At 40.6% G+C, this 19727-nt stretch overlaps 1 protein-coding gene across 1 annotated transcript in view; it reads left to right on the plus strand.

The window, feature by feature from the left end:
• Window positions 1–19727, plus strand: part of LOC140453410 (receptor-type tyrosine-protein phosphatase U-like) — a 476064-nt gene that overhangs the window by 234952 nt on the left and 221385 nt on the right. Inside the window, exon 12 of the mRNA XM_072548057.1 lies at window positions 1058–1366. Within this exon, the coding sequence (XP_072404158.1) occupies window positions 1058–1366 (309 nt within the window). The remainder of the gene's footprint in view (window positions 1–1057; window positions 1367–19727) is intronic.

The raw sequence follows: 19727 nt of genomic DNA on the forward strand, positions 1-19727 counted from the left end.
GTACATCTGTAAATACCTACTCTCCAGAAGTAGGTCTCTATATTGAGAAAGAGACTTCTGGCAAAGTAATTACAGCTGAGGAACCAGAATATGGGCTTTGGGAGTCCTGGCCGTTTTAATGGCAGGTGTTCATTAACAACTTGTAGCTCTGCTTCACCTAAATGGACAGCCTGGCCAGATGTCAGTTGGAAAACCCAGAGGCAGGAGACCAACGTTAGACACTCTTGGGATGGTACCTGGCGACCAGGAAGTGTGAAAGGTAGCTTTGGTTGACAAACCAGAGTTGAGGATGGGCACAGTTGGGAATCACAAAAAATATTAGAAAGTGGTGGTCAGGAAATTGAAGAATAGCTGGGTGCTCATGGCTGAAAGAAGACAAAAGTTTTGTTGTAAGCACTCCTGTTTCTCAATACAAACAAAATAATACTGAAACAATAAGTCAAACTGGAAGATCTAGTCTCCTTATCAGTGCTGAATGTTTCCATCCCCAAGGAAACCTATGCAACAACAATTTACTTCAAATTAGGTTTCCGGTTGGACTGTATGAATCCAACTTTAACAGAGTTAACAATAGTTGACTTCTACAACTCCATGAGGGTCATTCGTATTCCTTAATACCTCTGACAGAAAATTTGAATTATAAAATGGATACAAATTTGATGTTGGCTGTGCATAACTCATATTTTATACCAACCCACTAAGTTCTTCTCCTGATTGTCTTCTCCTGACCGAAGCGGAATATAAAGGTAATGTATATTTATTTTTACAATGTCTGCAACATAATGAGGATGAAAAATTGAGAGTACAAAGTTGTGATTGAGACTTTACAGAGTAAGAATGCACCTCAATGTTATGAATATTTTCTAAAATCACCGATATGTAGCTTTTAATATGTGTATCTGATTCTGTCATCTCTAGGCAGCATGATCCAGCTCAGATTTACTTCATAATTCACTGAAGTCAATGAAATTGAAACAAAATTCTTGATGACAAATACTTTATAGTAATGAACCAATTTGATGGTATTGATCTGGAACTGATTATTTTTTAATAATAGAACCAGTGCAGGCACCCAACGACATCACCTCATCTGAAATCAAGCCAAGGCAAGTCACTGTACAATGGGAGCCATTGGAATACAACAGCACTCGCTGCCACACTTACTTTTACACTGTGTGTTACCACTACACCTTCAGAGTTGACTACATTCAGAGGTTCCAAGAATGCCAGACTGTTCCACAAAACGTCTCTTCATTCATCATTAGAAAACTCCTACCTCATACTGATATCTATGTCAAGATCACTGTACTCAACCATATAGGAAGGAGAGAGAGTGAAGAACTTAAATTTCGGACAGATGAAGATGGTAAGAATATTCTTTTTTGTTTTCCCCTTCCATTTAATGCTGATTGGTTGCTTTCTCCTTCAGTTAACTGAGTAACAGCCTAAACCAAACTACTGGAAAAATGACCTAGACATGGTAGTGAGACAATATGTTGTAATTAATCTATGTGATTTGTATAATCTATAAATATATTCAGATTTATCCTTTATTAGAGTTTGGTTTTTAAACCAGTGACATATGGGCGAAGGCTTTATTTATTAATTACTTATGTGAGGCCTTTGTTCGTTAATTATTATGCCTATTCAGAATCAGAATCAGAGTCCTACAGTAGAAGACTACTGGCTTCCTGGAGTGTTATTCAAAGTTTTTTAAAAGCCATTAGCTTAGCTGAAGGATACTAACAGAAGCATTAGCAGAAGCATGAGTAAGTTTTGTTTTAGTTATAAGCATCTGAATTCAGTTCAAAGGAAACTGAAATCAGATATAAGCATAGTTTCTCTTAGAAAAGGAATTGTCAGAGCAGTTCAGGATAACGTAAGGATTTAGTTTGTAATTATTTCCAAACCAGAAGTGTTTGATTAAACAGTATAGGTTGATTAAACAGTACCTACTAGAGAAGGAGCAAAACTTGACCTACTGTTGGGAAATAAGGAAGGGCAGGTGACTGAGGTGTCAGTAGAGAAGTACTTTAGGGTCAGTGATCATAATGCTATTAGTTTCAAAGTAGTGATGGAAAAGGATAGATCAGACCTAAAAGTTAAAGTTCGAAATTGGAGGAAGGCCAATTTTGACGTTATTAAGCAAGAACTTTCAACGGTTGATTAGAGGTGGACAGCTGGAAAGTGAGAAGTATTCAAAATTAAGATAAAGAGAGTTCAGAGACAATATGTTCGAGTTAGAGTGAAAGGTAATGCTAATAGGTGTAGGGAATGCTGGATGACTAGAGAAATTGAGGTTTTGGTCAAGAAAAAAATGAAACATATTTCAGGTATAGATACCAAGGATCAAGTGAATCTCTAGAAGAGTATAAAGGCAGTAAAAGTATACTTAAGGGGGAAATCAAGAGGGCAAAAAGAGAACATGGGATGGGTTTAGCTAATAGAGTTGAGGAGAATCAAAAGGAATTCTACAAATACATGAAGGACAAAAGGGTAACTAGGGAGAGAATGGGGCCACTTAAACATCAGCAAGGCAACCTATGTGTGGAAACAGAGGAGATGGGGAGATACTAAATGAGTATTTTGCATCAGTATTTACTGTGAACAAGCTAGAGAACTTGGGGAAGTAAGTATCAACATCTTGAGAAATGTCCATATTACAGAGGAAGAAGTGCTCGATGTCTTAAAATGCATAAAGGTGGATAAATCACCGGGAACAGATCAGGTGTACCCTGAAACTTGGAGGGAAGCTACGGAAGTGATGGCTGCGACCCTTGCTGAGATATTTGTAACAATGATAGTCACAGTTGAGGTGCCAGAAGACTGGAGGTTGGCTAATGCGAGCCACTATTTAAGAAAGGTGGTAAGAAAAAGCCAGAAACTCAACCAGTGAGCCTGAAATCAGTGGTGGCCAAATGTTGGAGGAGATCCTGAGGGACGGGATTTACAAGTATTTGGAAAGGCAAGGACTGATTACGGATAGTCAACATGGCTTTATGCATGGCAAATCATGTCTCACTAACTTAATTGAGTTTTTTGAAGAAGTAACAAAGAAGATTGATGAAGGCAGAGCCAGGTGGACATGGTCTGTATGGACTTCAGTCAGGTGTTCAACAAGATTCTTCATGGTAGACTGATTAGCAACGTTAGATCACATGGAATACGGGGAAAATTAGCTATTTAGATACAGAACTGGCTTGAAAGTAGAAGGCAGAAGTGGTTGATGGAGGGTTGCTTTTCAGTCTGAAGGCCTGTGACCAGCAATGTGCCTCAAGGAGCTGTGCTGGGCACACTGCTTTTTGTTATTTCTATGAATGATTTGGATATGAACATAGGAGTTATGATTAGTAAGTTTACAGATGACACTAAAATTGGTGGTGTCGTGTATAACTAAGAAGGTTACCTCAGAGTACAAAGGCATTTTAATTAGATAGGTTAATAGGTTGAAGATTAGCAGGTGGAGTTTAATTACGTAAATATGAGGTGCTGCATTTTGGAAAGGCAAATCAGAACTTTTACACTTAATGTAAGGTCCTGGGGAGTGTTGCTGAACAAAGAGACCTTGGAATGCAGGTTCATAGCTCCTTGAAAGGAGTCAGAGGTAGATGGGATAGTGAAGAGGTGTTTGGTATGCTTTCCTTTATTGGTCAGACCATTGAGTATAGGAGTTGGGAAGTCATGTTCAGGATGTGCAGGACATTGGTTATACCACTTTTGGAATACTGTGTGCAATTCTGGTCTCCCTGCTATAGGAAGGTTGTTGTGAAACTTGCAAGGGTTCAGAAAAGATTTACAAGAACATTTCAAGTGTTGGGGGATTTGAGGTTTGGGAGAGGCTGAATAGGCTGAAGCTATTTTCCCTGGAGTGTTGAAGGCTGAGAAATGGTCTTATAGAGGTTTATAAAGTAATGAGGGGCATGGGTATAGTATAGAGTTAAGATCTTTTCCCCAGTGTAATGGAGTCCAAACTTAGAGGGCATAGATTTAAGGTGAGAGTGGAAAGATGTAAAAGAGACATAAGGGACAATGTTTTCACGCAGAAGATGGTTCACATGTGGAATAAGCTGCCAGAGGAAGTGGTGGAGGCTGGTACAATTACAACATTTATAAAGCATCTGGATGGGCATATGAACAGGAAGGGTTTGGAGGGATATGGGCTAACTGCTGGCAAATGGAGCTAGATCAATTTAGGATGTCTGGTTGGCATGGACAAGTTGGACTGAAGGGTCTGTTTCCATGCTGTACAACTCTATGATTTTATGACTCTATTAAAACGTCCAAGATTTCAGTTGTGTAAATCAAAGACAAAGGCTTCACAGCTGACAGCAGAACTAACAAAACTAGTACAGTTGTCAACCCATCTCTGGATTTAGATTAACTGTTAAGTAATGGCATTAGGGAATAGATGTTAATTTTTGCTAGGTCTCCTTGTAAGCTTTTAAACTGTGTTGTACGTGGATTACTTCATTTTGTTTTAATTTGTCTTATTTTGTGTAATAAGCTTATGTTTTATTTATATAGCCAAATCTCCAGCCTGGTATGCTTAAATTTCAGTGAAAAACTCATGCTGAATGTTTAAAAATGATCCATCAAGTCAGATTTCAGTCTGGGATCTACCTTGTCCAATCATAATATCAGCTAGAATCATATCAATGAGTTTTGATTTTCCCTACCATTCAACAAAGATCATTGGCTTAAATGACAAGAAATAGGAGGTCATTGATTCTACACCACCATTCAATTGGATCAAGGCTGACCTGCTATTCCTCATACCTGGTTTCCTACAGTTTTCTCATAACCCTTGATTCCCCAACTATTCAATCGATCTATCTCAGTCTTAAATATACACAGGACACTACACCACAGCCCTCCATGGCAAAGAGTTCCAAAGGCAATCAACCCTCTGAGAAAATAAATTCCTCCACGTCTTACTCTTGCTTTGGCACTCCTTTAGTCTGAGAATGTGTTCTCTGGTCCTCGACTCTCCCGTTAGGGAAAACGTCCTTTCAGTATTTACCCTGTCAGGTCATTTAAGGATCTTGTATGTTGCAATGAGGTCATCTCTTATTCTCCTAAACTCCAAGGAATAGAGTCTCAACCTGTTTAACTTTGCTCATAAGACAATTACTCCATAGCAAGGATCATCAGAATGAACTTTCTCTGAACTGCCTCCAATGAACAAAGAATATAGAACAGCACAGCAGGCAGTTTGGCCCAACGTATGCGCCGGCCATGATGCCATTCTGAACTAATCGCATTTGATTGCACAGAGTGGGTATCCATTGCCTGTCTGTTCATGTGGCTATTTAAATGCTTCTTCAATGTTGCTCTTGTATCTGCTATTGTTATCTTACCTGCAGACAGAGGATGCTTGACAGTCATTTTAAACTGATCAGACTACATTGAAAAAGTGAACACACTGCTTGCAGTCATGACACTTACCAACATATGGCGATAGACCCAACCCCACAATGAAAGAACTGAGTCACAACCTTACTCAAAAAACTTCAGAAATCTGGAGAATTAAACAGAACAGACTTCCAAAAAATGAAACCAGATGGATCCAACATGCCATGGTTTTTTGCATTACCCAAAATTCACAAACCACGAGACCCCCTCAGACCCACAGTCTTGCTAATTGGAACACTAATGTACGGATTAGCCAAGGAAGTACACCAAAGACAACAACACTTAGTAGAAGACTCAAGCCACTCTATCCACTCCACCCAAGAATTCCTGAAGACCATCAAAGATACCACGATAGAAGAAGATGAAATAATGGTCTCCTTTGATGTAACAGCCCTGTTCACATACATCAACATCAACCAGGCCAAGGAAACACTGACTACACTATTAGAAGAACCAAAGGCACATACACCAAACACCACGAACTTCATCAGTAAGGACAATATTGTGGACTTATGCCTTACCACCCACTTCACCTTCAACAACAAAACCTACAGACAAATCAATGGAACACCCATAGGATCTCTGATATCTTAGCAGAGGCAGTAATGCAGAGTCTCGAACAAACAGTTCTGCTAACTATCCAACCCAAACTTTGGGTCCGCTACGTGGATGACACCTTTATCATCACCAAACGAAACAAATTAGAGAAAACCTTCAAGACCATCAATAATACCCTTACTGGCATAAAATTCACAGAAGAGGAAGAAAACAACAACAAGCTGCCATTCCTTGATGTCAAAGTAGAACAGTCAGAAGAACTTCAAACCAGCGCCTACAGCAAAACAACATGAATGGACCAAATACTGAACTACAGAAGCAATCAGCCCAACACCCACAACCGAAGCAGCATTAGGACATTATTTTATTGAGCTACCACGCACTGCAGCATAGAAGAATTATAAAGAGCAGAGGAAAATCACCTTTACAGCGTATTCAAAAAGAATGGGTATCCAATGAACACAGTCCACTGATTTCTCAGCAACAAACCCAAACAAGCAGACAAAATGTATCTAGAAACCCTAGACACACTCCCCTACACCAAAGACATCTCAGAAATGACTGCCAGACTACTCAGACCGCTTGGCATCATGGTAGCCCACAAACACACCAACACACTAAAACAGCAGCTAATGAACTTAAAAGACCTGTACAGACAAACAAAACAAATGTCATTTACGAAATAACTTGCTAGAACTGTAACAAACACTACATTGGACAAACAGGCAGAAAATTAGCCATCGAGATACATGAACATCAATTAGCCATAAAAAGACATGACCTACCCTCACTGGTATCCTTACATACAGATGAGGAAGGCACCACTTTGACTGGGACAACACATCCATCCTAAGACAAGCCAAACAAACACACACAAGAATTCCTGAAAGCATGGCTTTCCAACCAGAACTCTATCAACAATCACATTGATTTGGACACCATCTACCACTCTCTGAGTAAAAGAACAGGAAATGACACCACCTACACAGGAAATGACATCACCAACCCAAGGAAGCCTAAACACATAATTAGAAAGCGGGATATAACGCCAGTGCTTCACCGGAGGCTCACTGGTGATGTTACCTAGTATGGTGATGAAATATCTGAAAGTGAACCTTCCAGCTCAGTTAGCAAACTTATGCCCAGATCATATTTGCTTCCTCCACCTCCCCTGCAGCATGTTCCAGGTACTGACCACCATCTGAGTAAAAAACATTCCTTACACATCTCCTTTAAATTTTTCTCCTCGCACCTTAAAGCTTCCTAGTATTTGACATTTCCAGTCTTGGCAAAAGACTCTTATTATCCACCCTATCCTTACCTCTCATAATTTTATAAGAAATTGTAGAATTCATTAAATCAATGGATGAAAACTACTCTCAGAACTCCAGTTGTGGTCTCACTAGTATCTTGTACACAGTTGCAGTAAGATTTTTATACTTTTATATTCCGACTCCCTTGAAATAAGGGCTAACAATCCATTAACCTTCCTGATTACCTGCTCCATCTGTGTGCTGACTTTCTGTGTTTTCTGCCAATGTACCTCCAAGTCCCTTTGTGTGCCAGTCATGGACACAGTCTGCATATAGTCCTGTGCTTGGCCATAGTCAGTTGTCTGCTTTGGCTTGGTGATCATAGTGAGTGATCAGCCTAGCGGATTCTTTCAACTGCCTCCAATGCTAATAAATCCCCACTGTAATACAGGGATGAAAACTGTACTCAGTACTTCAGATGTGACCTAATCAACATCTCATCCATTTGTAACAAGACATCCCCGCACAAAAACATTTTTTCTAAGGCCAAGTAGGAATGGACAATAAATGCTGGACAGCCAGTGATGCCCATATCTTCAATGTAAATAACTAAAAACTCCAACCCTAACAATTCCACTTGCCCACTTAATTACTTGCTGCACCTGGTATTCCGTGCACAATATCTGTATAACTGCTAATCAATGTTAATAACAGAGACAAAAAATCTTGGGATGGGGTGGTATGTAAAGGCTTCAGGACCCTGTACCAAGCTTGCAATGATGTCACAGAGCTGCTCTTTACTGGACATAGTGCAGGCGAAAGTAGTTTGAACTGTGCTATACTCTTTTGGTGTGTCTCTCATTTAGATAATAGCCAGCCTTTTGATTCTTCCTTATTATCGTGCAAGTACACCTTCATAATAGCTATGAAGCCATAATTATTTATTTTTATTTGTCCCGTCAACTCGTTTATCTTTATTCAATCACAATGTGCATTCAGATACAGTAGGCAAAATCAAGAACTGTTTTCTGGCTTAAGCTTCCAAATAATTTTGTTTATTATACATTAATATGGATGTAGTATTTAGTATTACTCATGGATGTACCAAGCTCTGAATTATCATTACGTCTGGTAAGCACTAACCTTTTTCATGTGCTCATGTGAGCCTTCCAGTTTTAGTCCAGTCTTTTCTTCCAACGCATGCTTCTTCTGCTAATGTTCAAACTACTTGCACCTGCACTGTGTCCTGGATAAAGCAGCTCTGTGATGTCATTGCAAGCTTGGTACAGGATCCTGAAGCCATTACATACCACTCCTTCCAAAGACTTTTTGCCTCTGTCATCAACATTGATTAACAGTTATATGTGTACTCAAATGAGTTACTCAGATTACTTTTTTGTATTTATTGTACATTTATACACCATACATCTATATATCTGTAACTTTTATTACATATTTTCCTTATTTTTTTGATGCCTCATCAAACCTTTGTCTTAATTCTTCCTTGTCAAAAAATAGGTCAGGTTATCTATGACAAAGTATAGATATACGAGGTAAATTTGATAACCTTGATTGTCTTCACTTTTTTCTGTTAGATTATAGATTAATCAATCTGACTGAAGAAGCTTGTGATGATGTAACTGCAGACATGTTTGAGAATTACAAGTTAATTACGCACCTCTGGTCCATTATTAGCATTTAATACCATTGTTAGTTCCCCTTGGAAGAAATGTGGTGTTTATCATGTAAAGAATCTTGTTTCCTTTAAGTATTGATGTCTTCTTTAAGGTTTTGTTCCAAGGCAAAAATATATAAGTTGGGTGGGGAATGATTTGACTTATTTATTGGTTACATTCTTCAGACTGCATCACATATTTGAGATGTGATCACTTTTGTTACATTGTTGGCAGAAGCCTGGATAGTTTCTTTCTTCACTGATAGAATTTGGAATTACATAGACTCATAGAGTCATAGAGATGTACAGCATGGAAACAGACCCTTCGGTCCAACCCGTCCATGCTGACCAAATATCCCAACCCAATCTAGTCCCACCTGCCAGCACCCGGCCCATATCCCTTCAAACTGTAGTAGTAGATTGTTTAGGATTTTGGATTGTATTTATCACTTGTGGTGTATTATTCAGATAAGAGGTCAGCATCCTCTGGTTAGATGGTTTATTGTGTCTTAAGCAATCAATGTGCTCTGCAGAATGTCCTACATTCAGAGGAAGCTTTGCAGTATAATGCTTCTAGAGTGGTTTCTCAGACTCTGTATCCACAGCTATTTGGACTGCTCATTCATCTATTTTCAATGCCCTCTTATTATTGAAGAAGTTCAATTATTGATTTATTTAAGACTTTAACAACAATTCTGTCATAAATGAGAAAAGAATAATCCTGAATGCTGGAATTCAGAAACAAAAACAAAAATTGCTGAAAAAATTCAGCAGGTCTGGTAGCAATAGTGGAGAAAGAGCAGGGTTAACATTTTGGGTCCAATGACTCTTCTTCAAAACTGCATCTGTTGAGATAAATGTTGGTATGTATGCTGAAGATGGGTTAGAGGGAAAGAAAAGGATTAAACAATAGGTGGAGATGGAGACCAGAGTGAGAGATCAGCATTTGAGCAGACTAAGGAATAGGTAAAGCTCAGAGAGAATTAAAAGCTGATAATAGAGACCATTAATAACTGACAATGGACTGGTTGTGATAGGAGCCCATATGATGACAAGGCCTGGTGTGTGGAGGTTTGGGGAACAACATGACAGAAGGTGCTAAGACCTTAAGATTATTCAACTCAATATTGAGTCCTGAAGGCTGCAGTGTCCCCAACCAGAAAATGAGATGCTGTCCCTCCACCTTGTGCTGAACTTTGCTGGAGGACAGTAGCAAGTCTGAGACAGAGATGTTAACCAAACAACACCTTGGTATGTTGAAATGGCTGGCAACAGGAAGTTTTTTGGATAGAACATAGGTGTTCCACAAAGCCATATTCCAGTCTGCATTTTGTCTTCTCAGTGTAGAGGAGAAAATATTATGAGCTGTGAATAACGTAGACTAGATTGAAGGAAGAGCAGGTAAATCACTGCTTTACCTAGTAGGTATGTTTGGGACCTTGGATGGTGTGGAGGAAGGAAGTAAATGTGAAGGTGTTACACCAGCTGCTCCTATCACTTTTAAAGAAGGGTCACTGGACCTTAAACATTAACTCTCCACAGTTTTCTCTCCACAGATGCTCCCAGTACTGCTGTGTTTTTCAACAATTTCTATTTTTGTTTCTGATTTTCAGTACCTGTAGTTCTTTGGTGTTTTTGATTAGCCCATTTCTACTTTTGTATAGAACATGGATTCTCCCCCTATGAAACTTTCAGGGCATCATTGTCCAATTTCTAGTCCTTTGTCCAGCAGGCAGTAAATATCCTATTTCTGTCCATTCATTCATGGAAAAACCCGACCAGTCATCTATGCTATCTGTACTCAAGTTGCAATTATCTAAACTCCCATTTGTTTTCCCATACACAACCTGCTGATGCATGATACTCCATCCACACATTTGCCTACTTCTAGTGGAGACATTCACATATAGCTGGGATATGTGTGCATCTTGCCCAATTACTGCTTCTGACTATTGCATCTTGACAATCCAGCCAACAATGTAGACCATTGCTGTATGTCATTATCCTAAAGATGGGATCAAGGTGGCATCTGTTATTATCCTTAGGTAATATCTGACCAAGTTTAGATACCACCCCACCTTTCTCCATCTGTGGAGACTTTTCTTTCTAAATCTGTCTGGTCTTAGCCTGTGCTCCTCCCAAAATTTGCTTTCATCGAATTTTTCCAATTTCCTTTGGTCAGGCTTCACTTCAGGCCTAACATTAACATTCTGTTAATCCAGAATTAGGAGTTGGAAGTGGGTTGCTGCATTGGCACTGTCAGAGGTCTGTATAATTAAAATTTAGACCACAAGATGAAAATGGTGAAAAGACAAAATGGCTTTTGATTTGAATAAGACAAAGAGATGGTGAGAATTGGCAAAAGGATGAAGATGACCCCAAAAGACAAAGTTGATGATATTAGCTGTCTGATTTACTGTTTGGTTCTGCAATCCAGTATAACCAGGATGAACTGGCAGGTTTAAGCTACAGTAATAGCAGACATTTATGACCATGTTCTTCTATGACCAGGATGGATTAGTGGTGGAGCAAGTAGAGCATAGGGGTTGGGATGTAATGGAGGATTGTATGTGTGTGTTCATGTGCCTGAATGAGGTTTCCAGGGAGTTGTTCCTCCACCATATTTTGATGGGAATGCTAGAAAGACTGTCTTTGTAAATGAATTGTCTCTGTTTGGATCAGAGCAGCCGCAGAGGATGCTTTCTTCAGTGGACTTTTTAAAAATCTAACTTTATGCTTAAGAGCTGGTCTATGTCAAGGCCTACCTCATCTGGCTGGAATTGGTGTTTCCAGTTGTTTAGTTTCCAAGGTTGAGGCCTCAGAAGGGACAGTGTCCAGGGCTGGTCCAAGATCCTGGCCTGGAAAGGTAACTGGGGCTGTTCTTGGATCGGGATTGAGAAGTTGGATTAGGTCTGGATCAATGACTGGTTTGGGCTCTGGATCAAGACCCAGCTTAGGGTCTGCTTCCTCAACTTCCCCTAGAAGCATTTGAAGTTACTGGCTGTTCTGTTGGGCTCTGTAGACCTTTAATTAATTACCATGGAATCAGAGAATCCTAACAGTTTGGAAGTAGGCCATTCAGCACATCAAGTCCACACCACTACATTTCCCATGGCTAACCCATCTAGCCTGCACATCCCTGGGCACTATGGGCAATTTAGCATGGCCAATCCACCTAACCTGCACAGCTTGGACTGAGGGAAGAAACCAGAGCACCCAGAAGAAGCCCACACAGACATGGGGAGAATATGCAAACTCCACACAGACAGTCGCCCGAGGGTTGAATTGAACCCAGGTCCCTGGTGCTGTGAGGCAGCAGTGAGCCACTGAACCACTGTGCCATGACACCACCCAATTTTTCCTGCAGCTAGGAAATTTATGTATACAGACAGGTTAGCCTTGTCCACCAGGAGTAGGGACTGCATAGCTTGGGGACAGAAATGGTCCTGGTTGAAAAATTTGTAATATCACCTGCTGCCCTACCTAGTATTCTATGGATTCACTTTCTCATCAAAGTGCACCTTGCTCTACTTTTTCAGTTTTAGCATTCTGATGATTGCTGCTATGTATTCAACCAATATATTTCTTAGAATTTTCACAGTTTTCTTATGGCAGAGGGTGTTTAACTCAGGGTTGAAAAGTGTGGTGCTGGAAAAGCATAACAGGGTCAGGCAGCGTCCAAGGAGCAGGAGAGTTGACGTTTTGGGCATAAGCCCTTCATCAGGAATGTGGGGCAGGGGAAGGGGGCTGAGAGATACATAGGAGGGTGAGATAAATAGAACACCTCATCTTCCTCCTGTAGATTCGCAGAATCTTGCGCAAGCACCATTGGTGGTACAGCTCCACCACCTTGAGGTGTCTGCTGTAGACATTCAATGTCTCAGAACCATATAAGTGCATGGGAACCACCATAGCTCTGTATACCATAGACTTGGTGATGGAGATGATGTTTGTTGTCCTCGAACTCCCTTATCCCCAGGCAGTTGAAGGTTGCGCTAGCACACTGAAGGTAGGACTGGATCTCGTTATCAATAATTGCTTTGGATGACAGGACACTCCTGAGGTATTGGAAGTGGCCAACTTTCTCTGAGGCCTCCTTGTGGACCTTGATCATCAGTGGTTCACTGAGGAGAGGAACATGATGAATCTTGAGATTAGAGATAGAAGTTTGATTAGTCTGGATCATGTTGACATAAGTAGGGAAGATGTGTTGGGTAGGCTAGAAGTTAGTAAGGTGGACAAATCCCCAGGACTGGATGGGACCTATCCAGGGAGTCGAGAGAGGAAATAGCTGGGGCCATGACAGATACCTTTTGTGGCATCCTTAAATACAGGTGAGGTGCCGGAGGACTGGAAGATTGCTCATGTTGTCCCCCTGTACAAGAAAGGTAGTAGGGATATTCTTGCTAACTACAGACCAGTGAGCCTGGCGTCGGTGTTGGGAAGGTTGCTGGAGAGAGTACTGAGGGATAGGATCTATTTATATTTAGAAAAGAATGGACTTATCAGTGTTAGGCAACATGGTTTTGTTTGGGGGAGTTCGTACCTTACCAACTTAATAGAATTCTTCGAGGAAGTGACCAAGTTGATAGATGAAGGAATGGTTATTGATGTCATATACATAGACTTTAGTAAGGCGTTTGATAAGGTTCCCCATGGTAGACTAATGGAGAAAGTGAAGTCACATGGTGTGCAGGGTGTTCTAGCTAGATGGATAAGGAACTGGTTGAGCAACAGAAGATGGTAGTAGTTGAAGGGAGTTTCTCGAAATAGAGAAAGGTGACCAGTGGTGTTCCACAGGGATCAGTGCTGGGGCCACTGTTGTTTGTAATATACATAAATGATCTGGAAGAGGGCACTGTTGGTATGATCAGCAAGTTTGCAGATGACACGAAGATTGGTGGAGTAGCAGAAAGCATAGGGACTGTCAGAGAATACAGTAGGATATAGATAGACTGAAGAGTTGGGCAGAAAAGTTGCAAATGGATTTCGATCCAGACAAATGTGAGGTGATGCATTTAGGCAAGACTAATTCTAGAGTGAATTATACAATGAATGGAAGAGCCTTGGGAAAAGTTGATGGGCAGAGAGATCTGGGAGTGCAGGTCCATTGTACCCTGAAGGTTGCTGCACAGGTGGGTAGAGTGGTCAAGAAGGCATATAGTATGCTTGCCTTCATTGGATAGGGTATTGAGTACAAGAGCTGGCAAGTCATGTTACAATTGTACAAGACATTGGTTTGGCTGCACTTAGAATCCTGTGTATAGTTCTGGTCACCACATTACCAAAGGGATGTGGATGCTTTGGAGAGGGTGCAGAGAAGGTTTACGAGGATGTTGCCTGGTATGGAAGGTGGTAGCTATGAAGAGAGGTTGAGAAGGTTAGGTTTATTTTCATTAGAGAAGAGGAGATTGAGGGGGGACCTGATTGAGGTTTACAAAATCATGAAGGGTAAAGACAGGGTAGATAGACACAAGCTTTTTCCCAAGGTGAAAGATTCAATAACAAGAGGTCATGCTTTCAAGGTGAGAGGTGGAAAGTTTAAAGTGGATACATGGGGCAAGTACTTCACACAGAGGGTGGTGGGCATTTGGAACACATTGCCAGCAGAAGTGGTAGAGGCAGGCACGGTAGATTCATTTAAAATGCATCTGGACAGATGCATGAGTAGGTAGGGAGCAGAGGGATACAGATGCTTAGGAATTGGGCAACGGGTTTAGACAGTACATTTGCATCGGATCAGGCTTGCAGGGCCGAAGGGCCTGTTCCTGGGCTGTAAATTTTCTTTGTTCTTTGTTCTAAGTTGAATGAAGATGTCATTTGTCAAAATGCTCAGGGGGTTCAGGCTGATAATTTATGCCAAATATTGTACCGCTCAGAACATAGCAAGCAAGTGCTTCTCCCATACAGGGTAACTTTGCTCTCCTGGTGAAAGGATCCAGAAGGCATAGGCTACTGGTCCATGTTTATTGTGCAATTCTTGGAGAGGTATGGCTGTAGGTGTGGCTGCAACTTCCAAAGCAAAAGGAAGTTCTGAGTCAGGTACCAACAGTGCAGCATCCTTGCACCAGGGCCTGTTTTAATTTCTCAACAGCAACCATGAGCTGTTCAGTTCATCCTCACCAGACATTCCTTTTAAGGAGGTTGGAAAGTGAGGTAGCTTTAGTTGTGAAACCATTGATGTGGCTCTAACAGTGTGCAACTAAGTCCAGAAAGGACACAATGCACTCATATTCCTGGGGACTGGCAAAAAGGTTATTGCCTTGATGTGTTTCCCTTCTATTTCATGTTTCCCCTCAGTTCTCACAGTTCCCAAGCATGAGGCTTGGGACCTCATGATATGTGCCTTCTTGGGGTTAAATTTTCATCTCAGGTTGTTGAGGAAGGTTAACAGTGTCAAATATTCTGTCCTTGTCTCTGCATGCAGGAGGAAATTATCCAGATGCTGTACCAAGCAATCAATTGAGAAAACCACTTCATTCCTTTAAACAGCCCCTGATGAATAATTGAAAGAGAATTTGAAAACTCTATCACTACCGTCTGTGCCATGATTAGACTGGTTTAATTTAGTTTCTGGTAATCGATGGCGAGCCGTGTGATTCCTTAACTAGACATATTGGCGAGTTATTGGTCAGTGCCACAGAGCATGGGACACCTTGCTTTAACAATCTGCTAATCACCTTGATCACTGGCCTTCTGCCTGCTTTGGGAAAGTGTATGGTCTTTGTCTGTTTAAGTCCAGTCCATCTATCACTTCCTCGCCCTCTACACAGTCATGGTTGTGTTTTTGACTGTGAATGCACACTTGTGCTCTGAGAGATTTGCCTGTCCTGCTGGGTCCTCATTCATTTTGGTAGGTCTAATCCACAATTCTCCTGAGATAAAAATTCTCTTTCTGTATGTGACTGTCACAATCTCCACTGGTGCCTCATCTAGTGCCAGCATTTGAAAGGAAAAGCAATTGGTTGAGTCATACGATGAAGTGCACTTTCTCATAAAGTGTGATCCTAAAATGTGCTCAACATCCCTACGGGCATTGACCAATACTGCTGGGTGGTGTCAGACTATTTTCTCCTAGTCTAAACTCTATAGATTCTGTCACTATCCTTTCTGGTTGGAGTCCAGTGACTCTGTTCATAAGAATATTTTTCTTCATGCGCCATATGTTGTCTTAATCTTGGGATGTCTTAAGTATCAAACTGGACCTGCATGTCCCCTAAAATCTCTACAGGGCAGCTTTCCACCATACTGTCTATCTGGGGCTGTCCCAAACTGACCTATCTGGCTCTATACACTCACTAAAGAGAGGCAAAGTCCCATCATGCTTTGGGAGTGTATTCTAGCAGGGGAATAAAGGAGTTAAACCGTGGGATTTCCATCTCCAAATTTGCATGATCTCCCCAACCAAATTAATTGCTGCTTGTCTTCCAGTCTTTCCAGCGGCATGGACTGAGGTCTTGAACCTGGTTCTTGTGGTGGTGCTATGTGCCTGGGTACCATGTAAAGTGGCTTGTGCACTCTCAGTTGTAGCATTTCTCTTATGGCAGTGATATCTTTCACTGATGCTATACTGGGGAGTTGTAAAGTGCACGGCTTCAGGCACTGGTTGGGTGTCAAAGTGCCTGGAAGTCTGATTGAAACTGCTTCAATGCACAATCCTTGGACTGGTTGTAACTGGTTCTTCCTGAACCTTTGTGACCTGTTTGACCATGGTTTGTTCTGTTGTTTGTTGCCAACAGCTGCTGGCTGCAGTTTAATTTGACCAATTTCCTACCAGGCCTGTGATTTCTTTGGATGTGGGTCAATTTACAATATCCAATTTTGGGCCCATGGTTGCTTGACCACAAATTTGTATCTGAGCAGCTTGCATTACTGATTATTTATTGAGTTACCTCTATTCTGTATTCCCAATGAACTTCATTGACTTGGCTTAACTGGCTTTTAGAGATCATAGAGTCATAGAGCATGGAAACAGACCCTTCAGTTCAACCCGTCCATGCCGACCAGATTGCACGTATTAGATGTTGTTCAAGATAATGTAAGACAGGAAGATTATATGCGCAAACACCCCCTCAGCAGACAGATCAATATAATGATTGCACCTTTTCAGCATGCCTATGGGGTATTGGAAGGTTGAACATATGAGTCTATGGGCATAGTGTGGGAAAGTGGGACCAGTTGGTAGTAATTTATTTTGGGCCATAAAGACTTGTTGGGCCAGACTGTACTTTCTCTATCTGTATCATTCTATAATTCTATAATAGGCACGCAGATGGAGTAGGCCATTGGGCCCATTAAGACTGCTTTGCCATTCAAAAGATCATTACTGTTCTGTTCACAATCTCAACGACACTTTCCTATCTGGCTCCCCATGTCCCTTGACTTCCTTGTCAATCAAAAGCCTATGCAGGTATAGCTCAGCCTTGAATAAATTGAATGGTCTACCTCCACTACTTTCTCTGCAAGATAAATCCCCAGATAAATTATGTGAAAAATATTTTCCCCATCTCCATCGTAAAAACAGGATCTTTTCTTTGTTAAATTATGTCCCCTGGTTCTTGTCTACCTCCTGGGAACTACCTCCTTGAAGTTCCCTCAAGGTTTTATCCATTTCAGTATGATCACTACTCATAAATTTCCCTGAAGTTTAACCTCTTCAGCCATTCTTGACAAGATTAGGATTGTAACAACCTGGAAATGTTCACAAAATGAAGCTGCATCTATGGAGTCTGGAAGGGAGGGTTAATATAATAGTGAAGCTGAAAGGTTGTCAACCTAAAACAGTAATCCTACATTTATTTTCAACATCTGTAGTACTTTGCCTTTTTTGGGATTGTTACCAAACCTGGGTATTAACTGGTGGTGAGGCAGGTGTGGTTTCACAACAAAAGCAAGGAGGGTTTTTCTGTCTCTAAAGCTTGTGTGACTTTGATACAGTATAGTTGGCAGATGCAAATATTTTTAAGGTACAGGTAGATGTATTTGTTAGTTAGAGAAGTCAAGGATTTATGGGACAAATGGGAATATACAGTTTAAAGCACACACAGATCAGTCATGATCCTACTAAATGCCAGAGAGGTTTGAGGGGCCGAATGGTCTACTTCTGCCCCTAGTTTTGACGATTATGTGACACTGAGTAGTGGACCACTGGATACTATTTCAGCTTCTGGAGAAATTAAAACTTTGGTTAAGAGAAGCAAAATCATTGTAAAAGATGAGAGTCGAGAGGAAACTATGGAGAGATAGAAGTGAAACTTTGAAGGCTTTATCCTACTTCAAGCATGAATAACAGTAATTAAATCTCAAAACTGCATTATGTAAGAGAGAATCCCAATTATGGAAATTTTAAACCGTTAACTTCAACTGAATCATGACTGAAGGTACAGCTACAAAATTGAACAAAAACCAAACAATTCACCCACAATAAATATATTCTGAATTAATTAAATAAGATCCACTTTTGGAAAAAAATAATGTACATTAGAATAAAGGAACAGAAAATCTTTTCAATCCCCCTTAACCCCAAAGGACCCAAAGCCAAATGAGAAAATAGCATGTTGCACCACTTCCCTGATGTGTTCCAACCTTGAGAAAATCTAGTTGGGGGCAAAATCAAACAAGCAGTGGCAATCTGCACCAGCTGGACAGTTAAATGCCCACCAGGATCATTGGGCATTAGATAACCCTTCTGCTGAGGCCAAAGACTTCCAGTGTCTCTTTCCAATCTTGAAGTCATGGGCTCAAAGAGCCATAGCCAGTTGAGTCAGGGAGCCATCTCTGTTATGATGGCCTGATGGCTGTTGCCATTGTTTATTTTTAACTTTGCTGAATATTCACTATTGCACCTCTATCTTGAGACACACGTCCTTTTCTCTGTCTATACCGGATGCTCCCAGTTCTCCCAGAATGGCTGCCAGCTAGCTGGCTGATCCAGCATACAGGCTTTCTGATCGAATCTCCCTCTTGAGGAACCTGTGGTTAATGAACAAAAGGACAGGTAATTACAGACCACCTGAAATAGATCACTGTCAGGCACTCTGACAACATATGTAGAATCCAGACACCCTCACATTGCTCTGAGATTGGAACCCCACATTTGTAGGAAAATTCAGCTGTTACTTTTATTTTGAAACGTCTCTGTGACAATGTGACAGGCAATGAATACTTCCTATTTATGTTTGTGATAGTCTGTATAAATGTTTTGTAAATTTTGTGTAGATTGTGGAAAGGTTTGACAGGCTAAACATGGAGAAATGATTTTTATTTGAAGGGAAACTTAAACTCAGAAGCACAAATGTCTGATAGTTGCAATATATCCAGTAGGAAATTCCGAAAAAACCTGTTAACTTAAGGAAAGTGAAGAATATGAAACTTGCTTTAATAAATGAATATTATCATTTCAGCAATTTAGATTTTAAAGGAGAAGTAAAATAGATGTGTAGTTTCAATTCTGCACAAGGCTTTTTTAAAAAGATCAGAAAGCCATTTGTTGCTACATAATTTCCAAGGAAGCATGTCACTTCAATTATATGCCTATCAGGATACCTGTAAGGTTTATTGATAAAGTGTTCGCAAAGTTAGATGTTTATTACAGACTGTTAAAACAGACTAGGAGCCACTAGTGATCTGAGTTCAATTCAGAATCAGAGTCAAGAGAACAGTTTCACGCAACAGAAGGGGTCCAGTTTGTGAAGTTTGCGAGATGCGTGTAAAGGTTAAAGTTCTTGGAACTAAAATAAAATTTAGGTAATTAGAACCAGAAGGAGGTCTCTAGGCCAACAAATCTGGAAACAGTAGAACATAGAACATTTCAGTGCAGTATAGGCCCT

This window comes from Chiloscyllium punctatum, chromosome 27 (genome assembly GCF_047496795.1).
Source record: "Chiloscyllium punctatum isolate Juve2018m chromosome 27, sChiPun1.3, whole genome shotgun sequence".
NCBI classification, from domain to species: domain Eukaryota; kingdom Metazoa; phylum Chordata; class Chondrichthyes; order Orectolobiformes; family Hemiscylliidae; genus Chiloscyllium; species Chiloscyllium punctatum.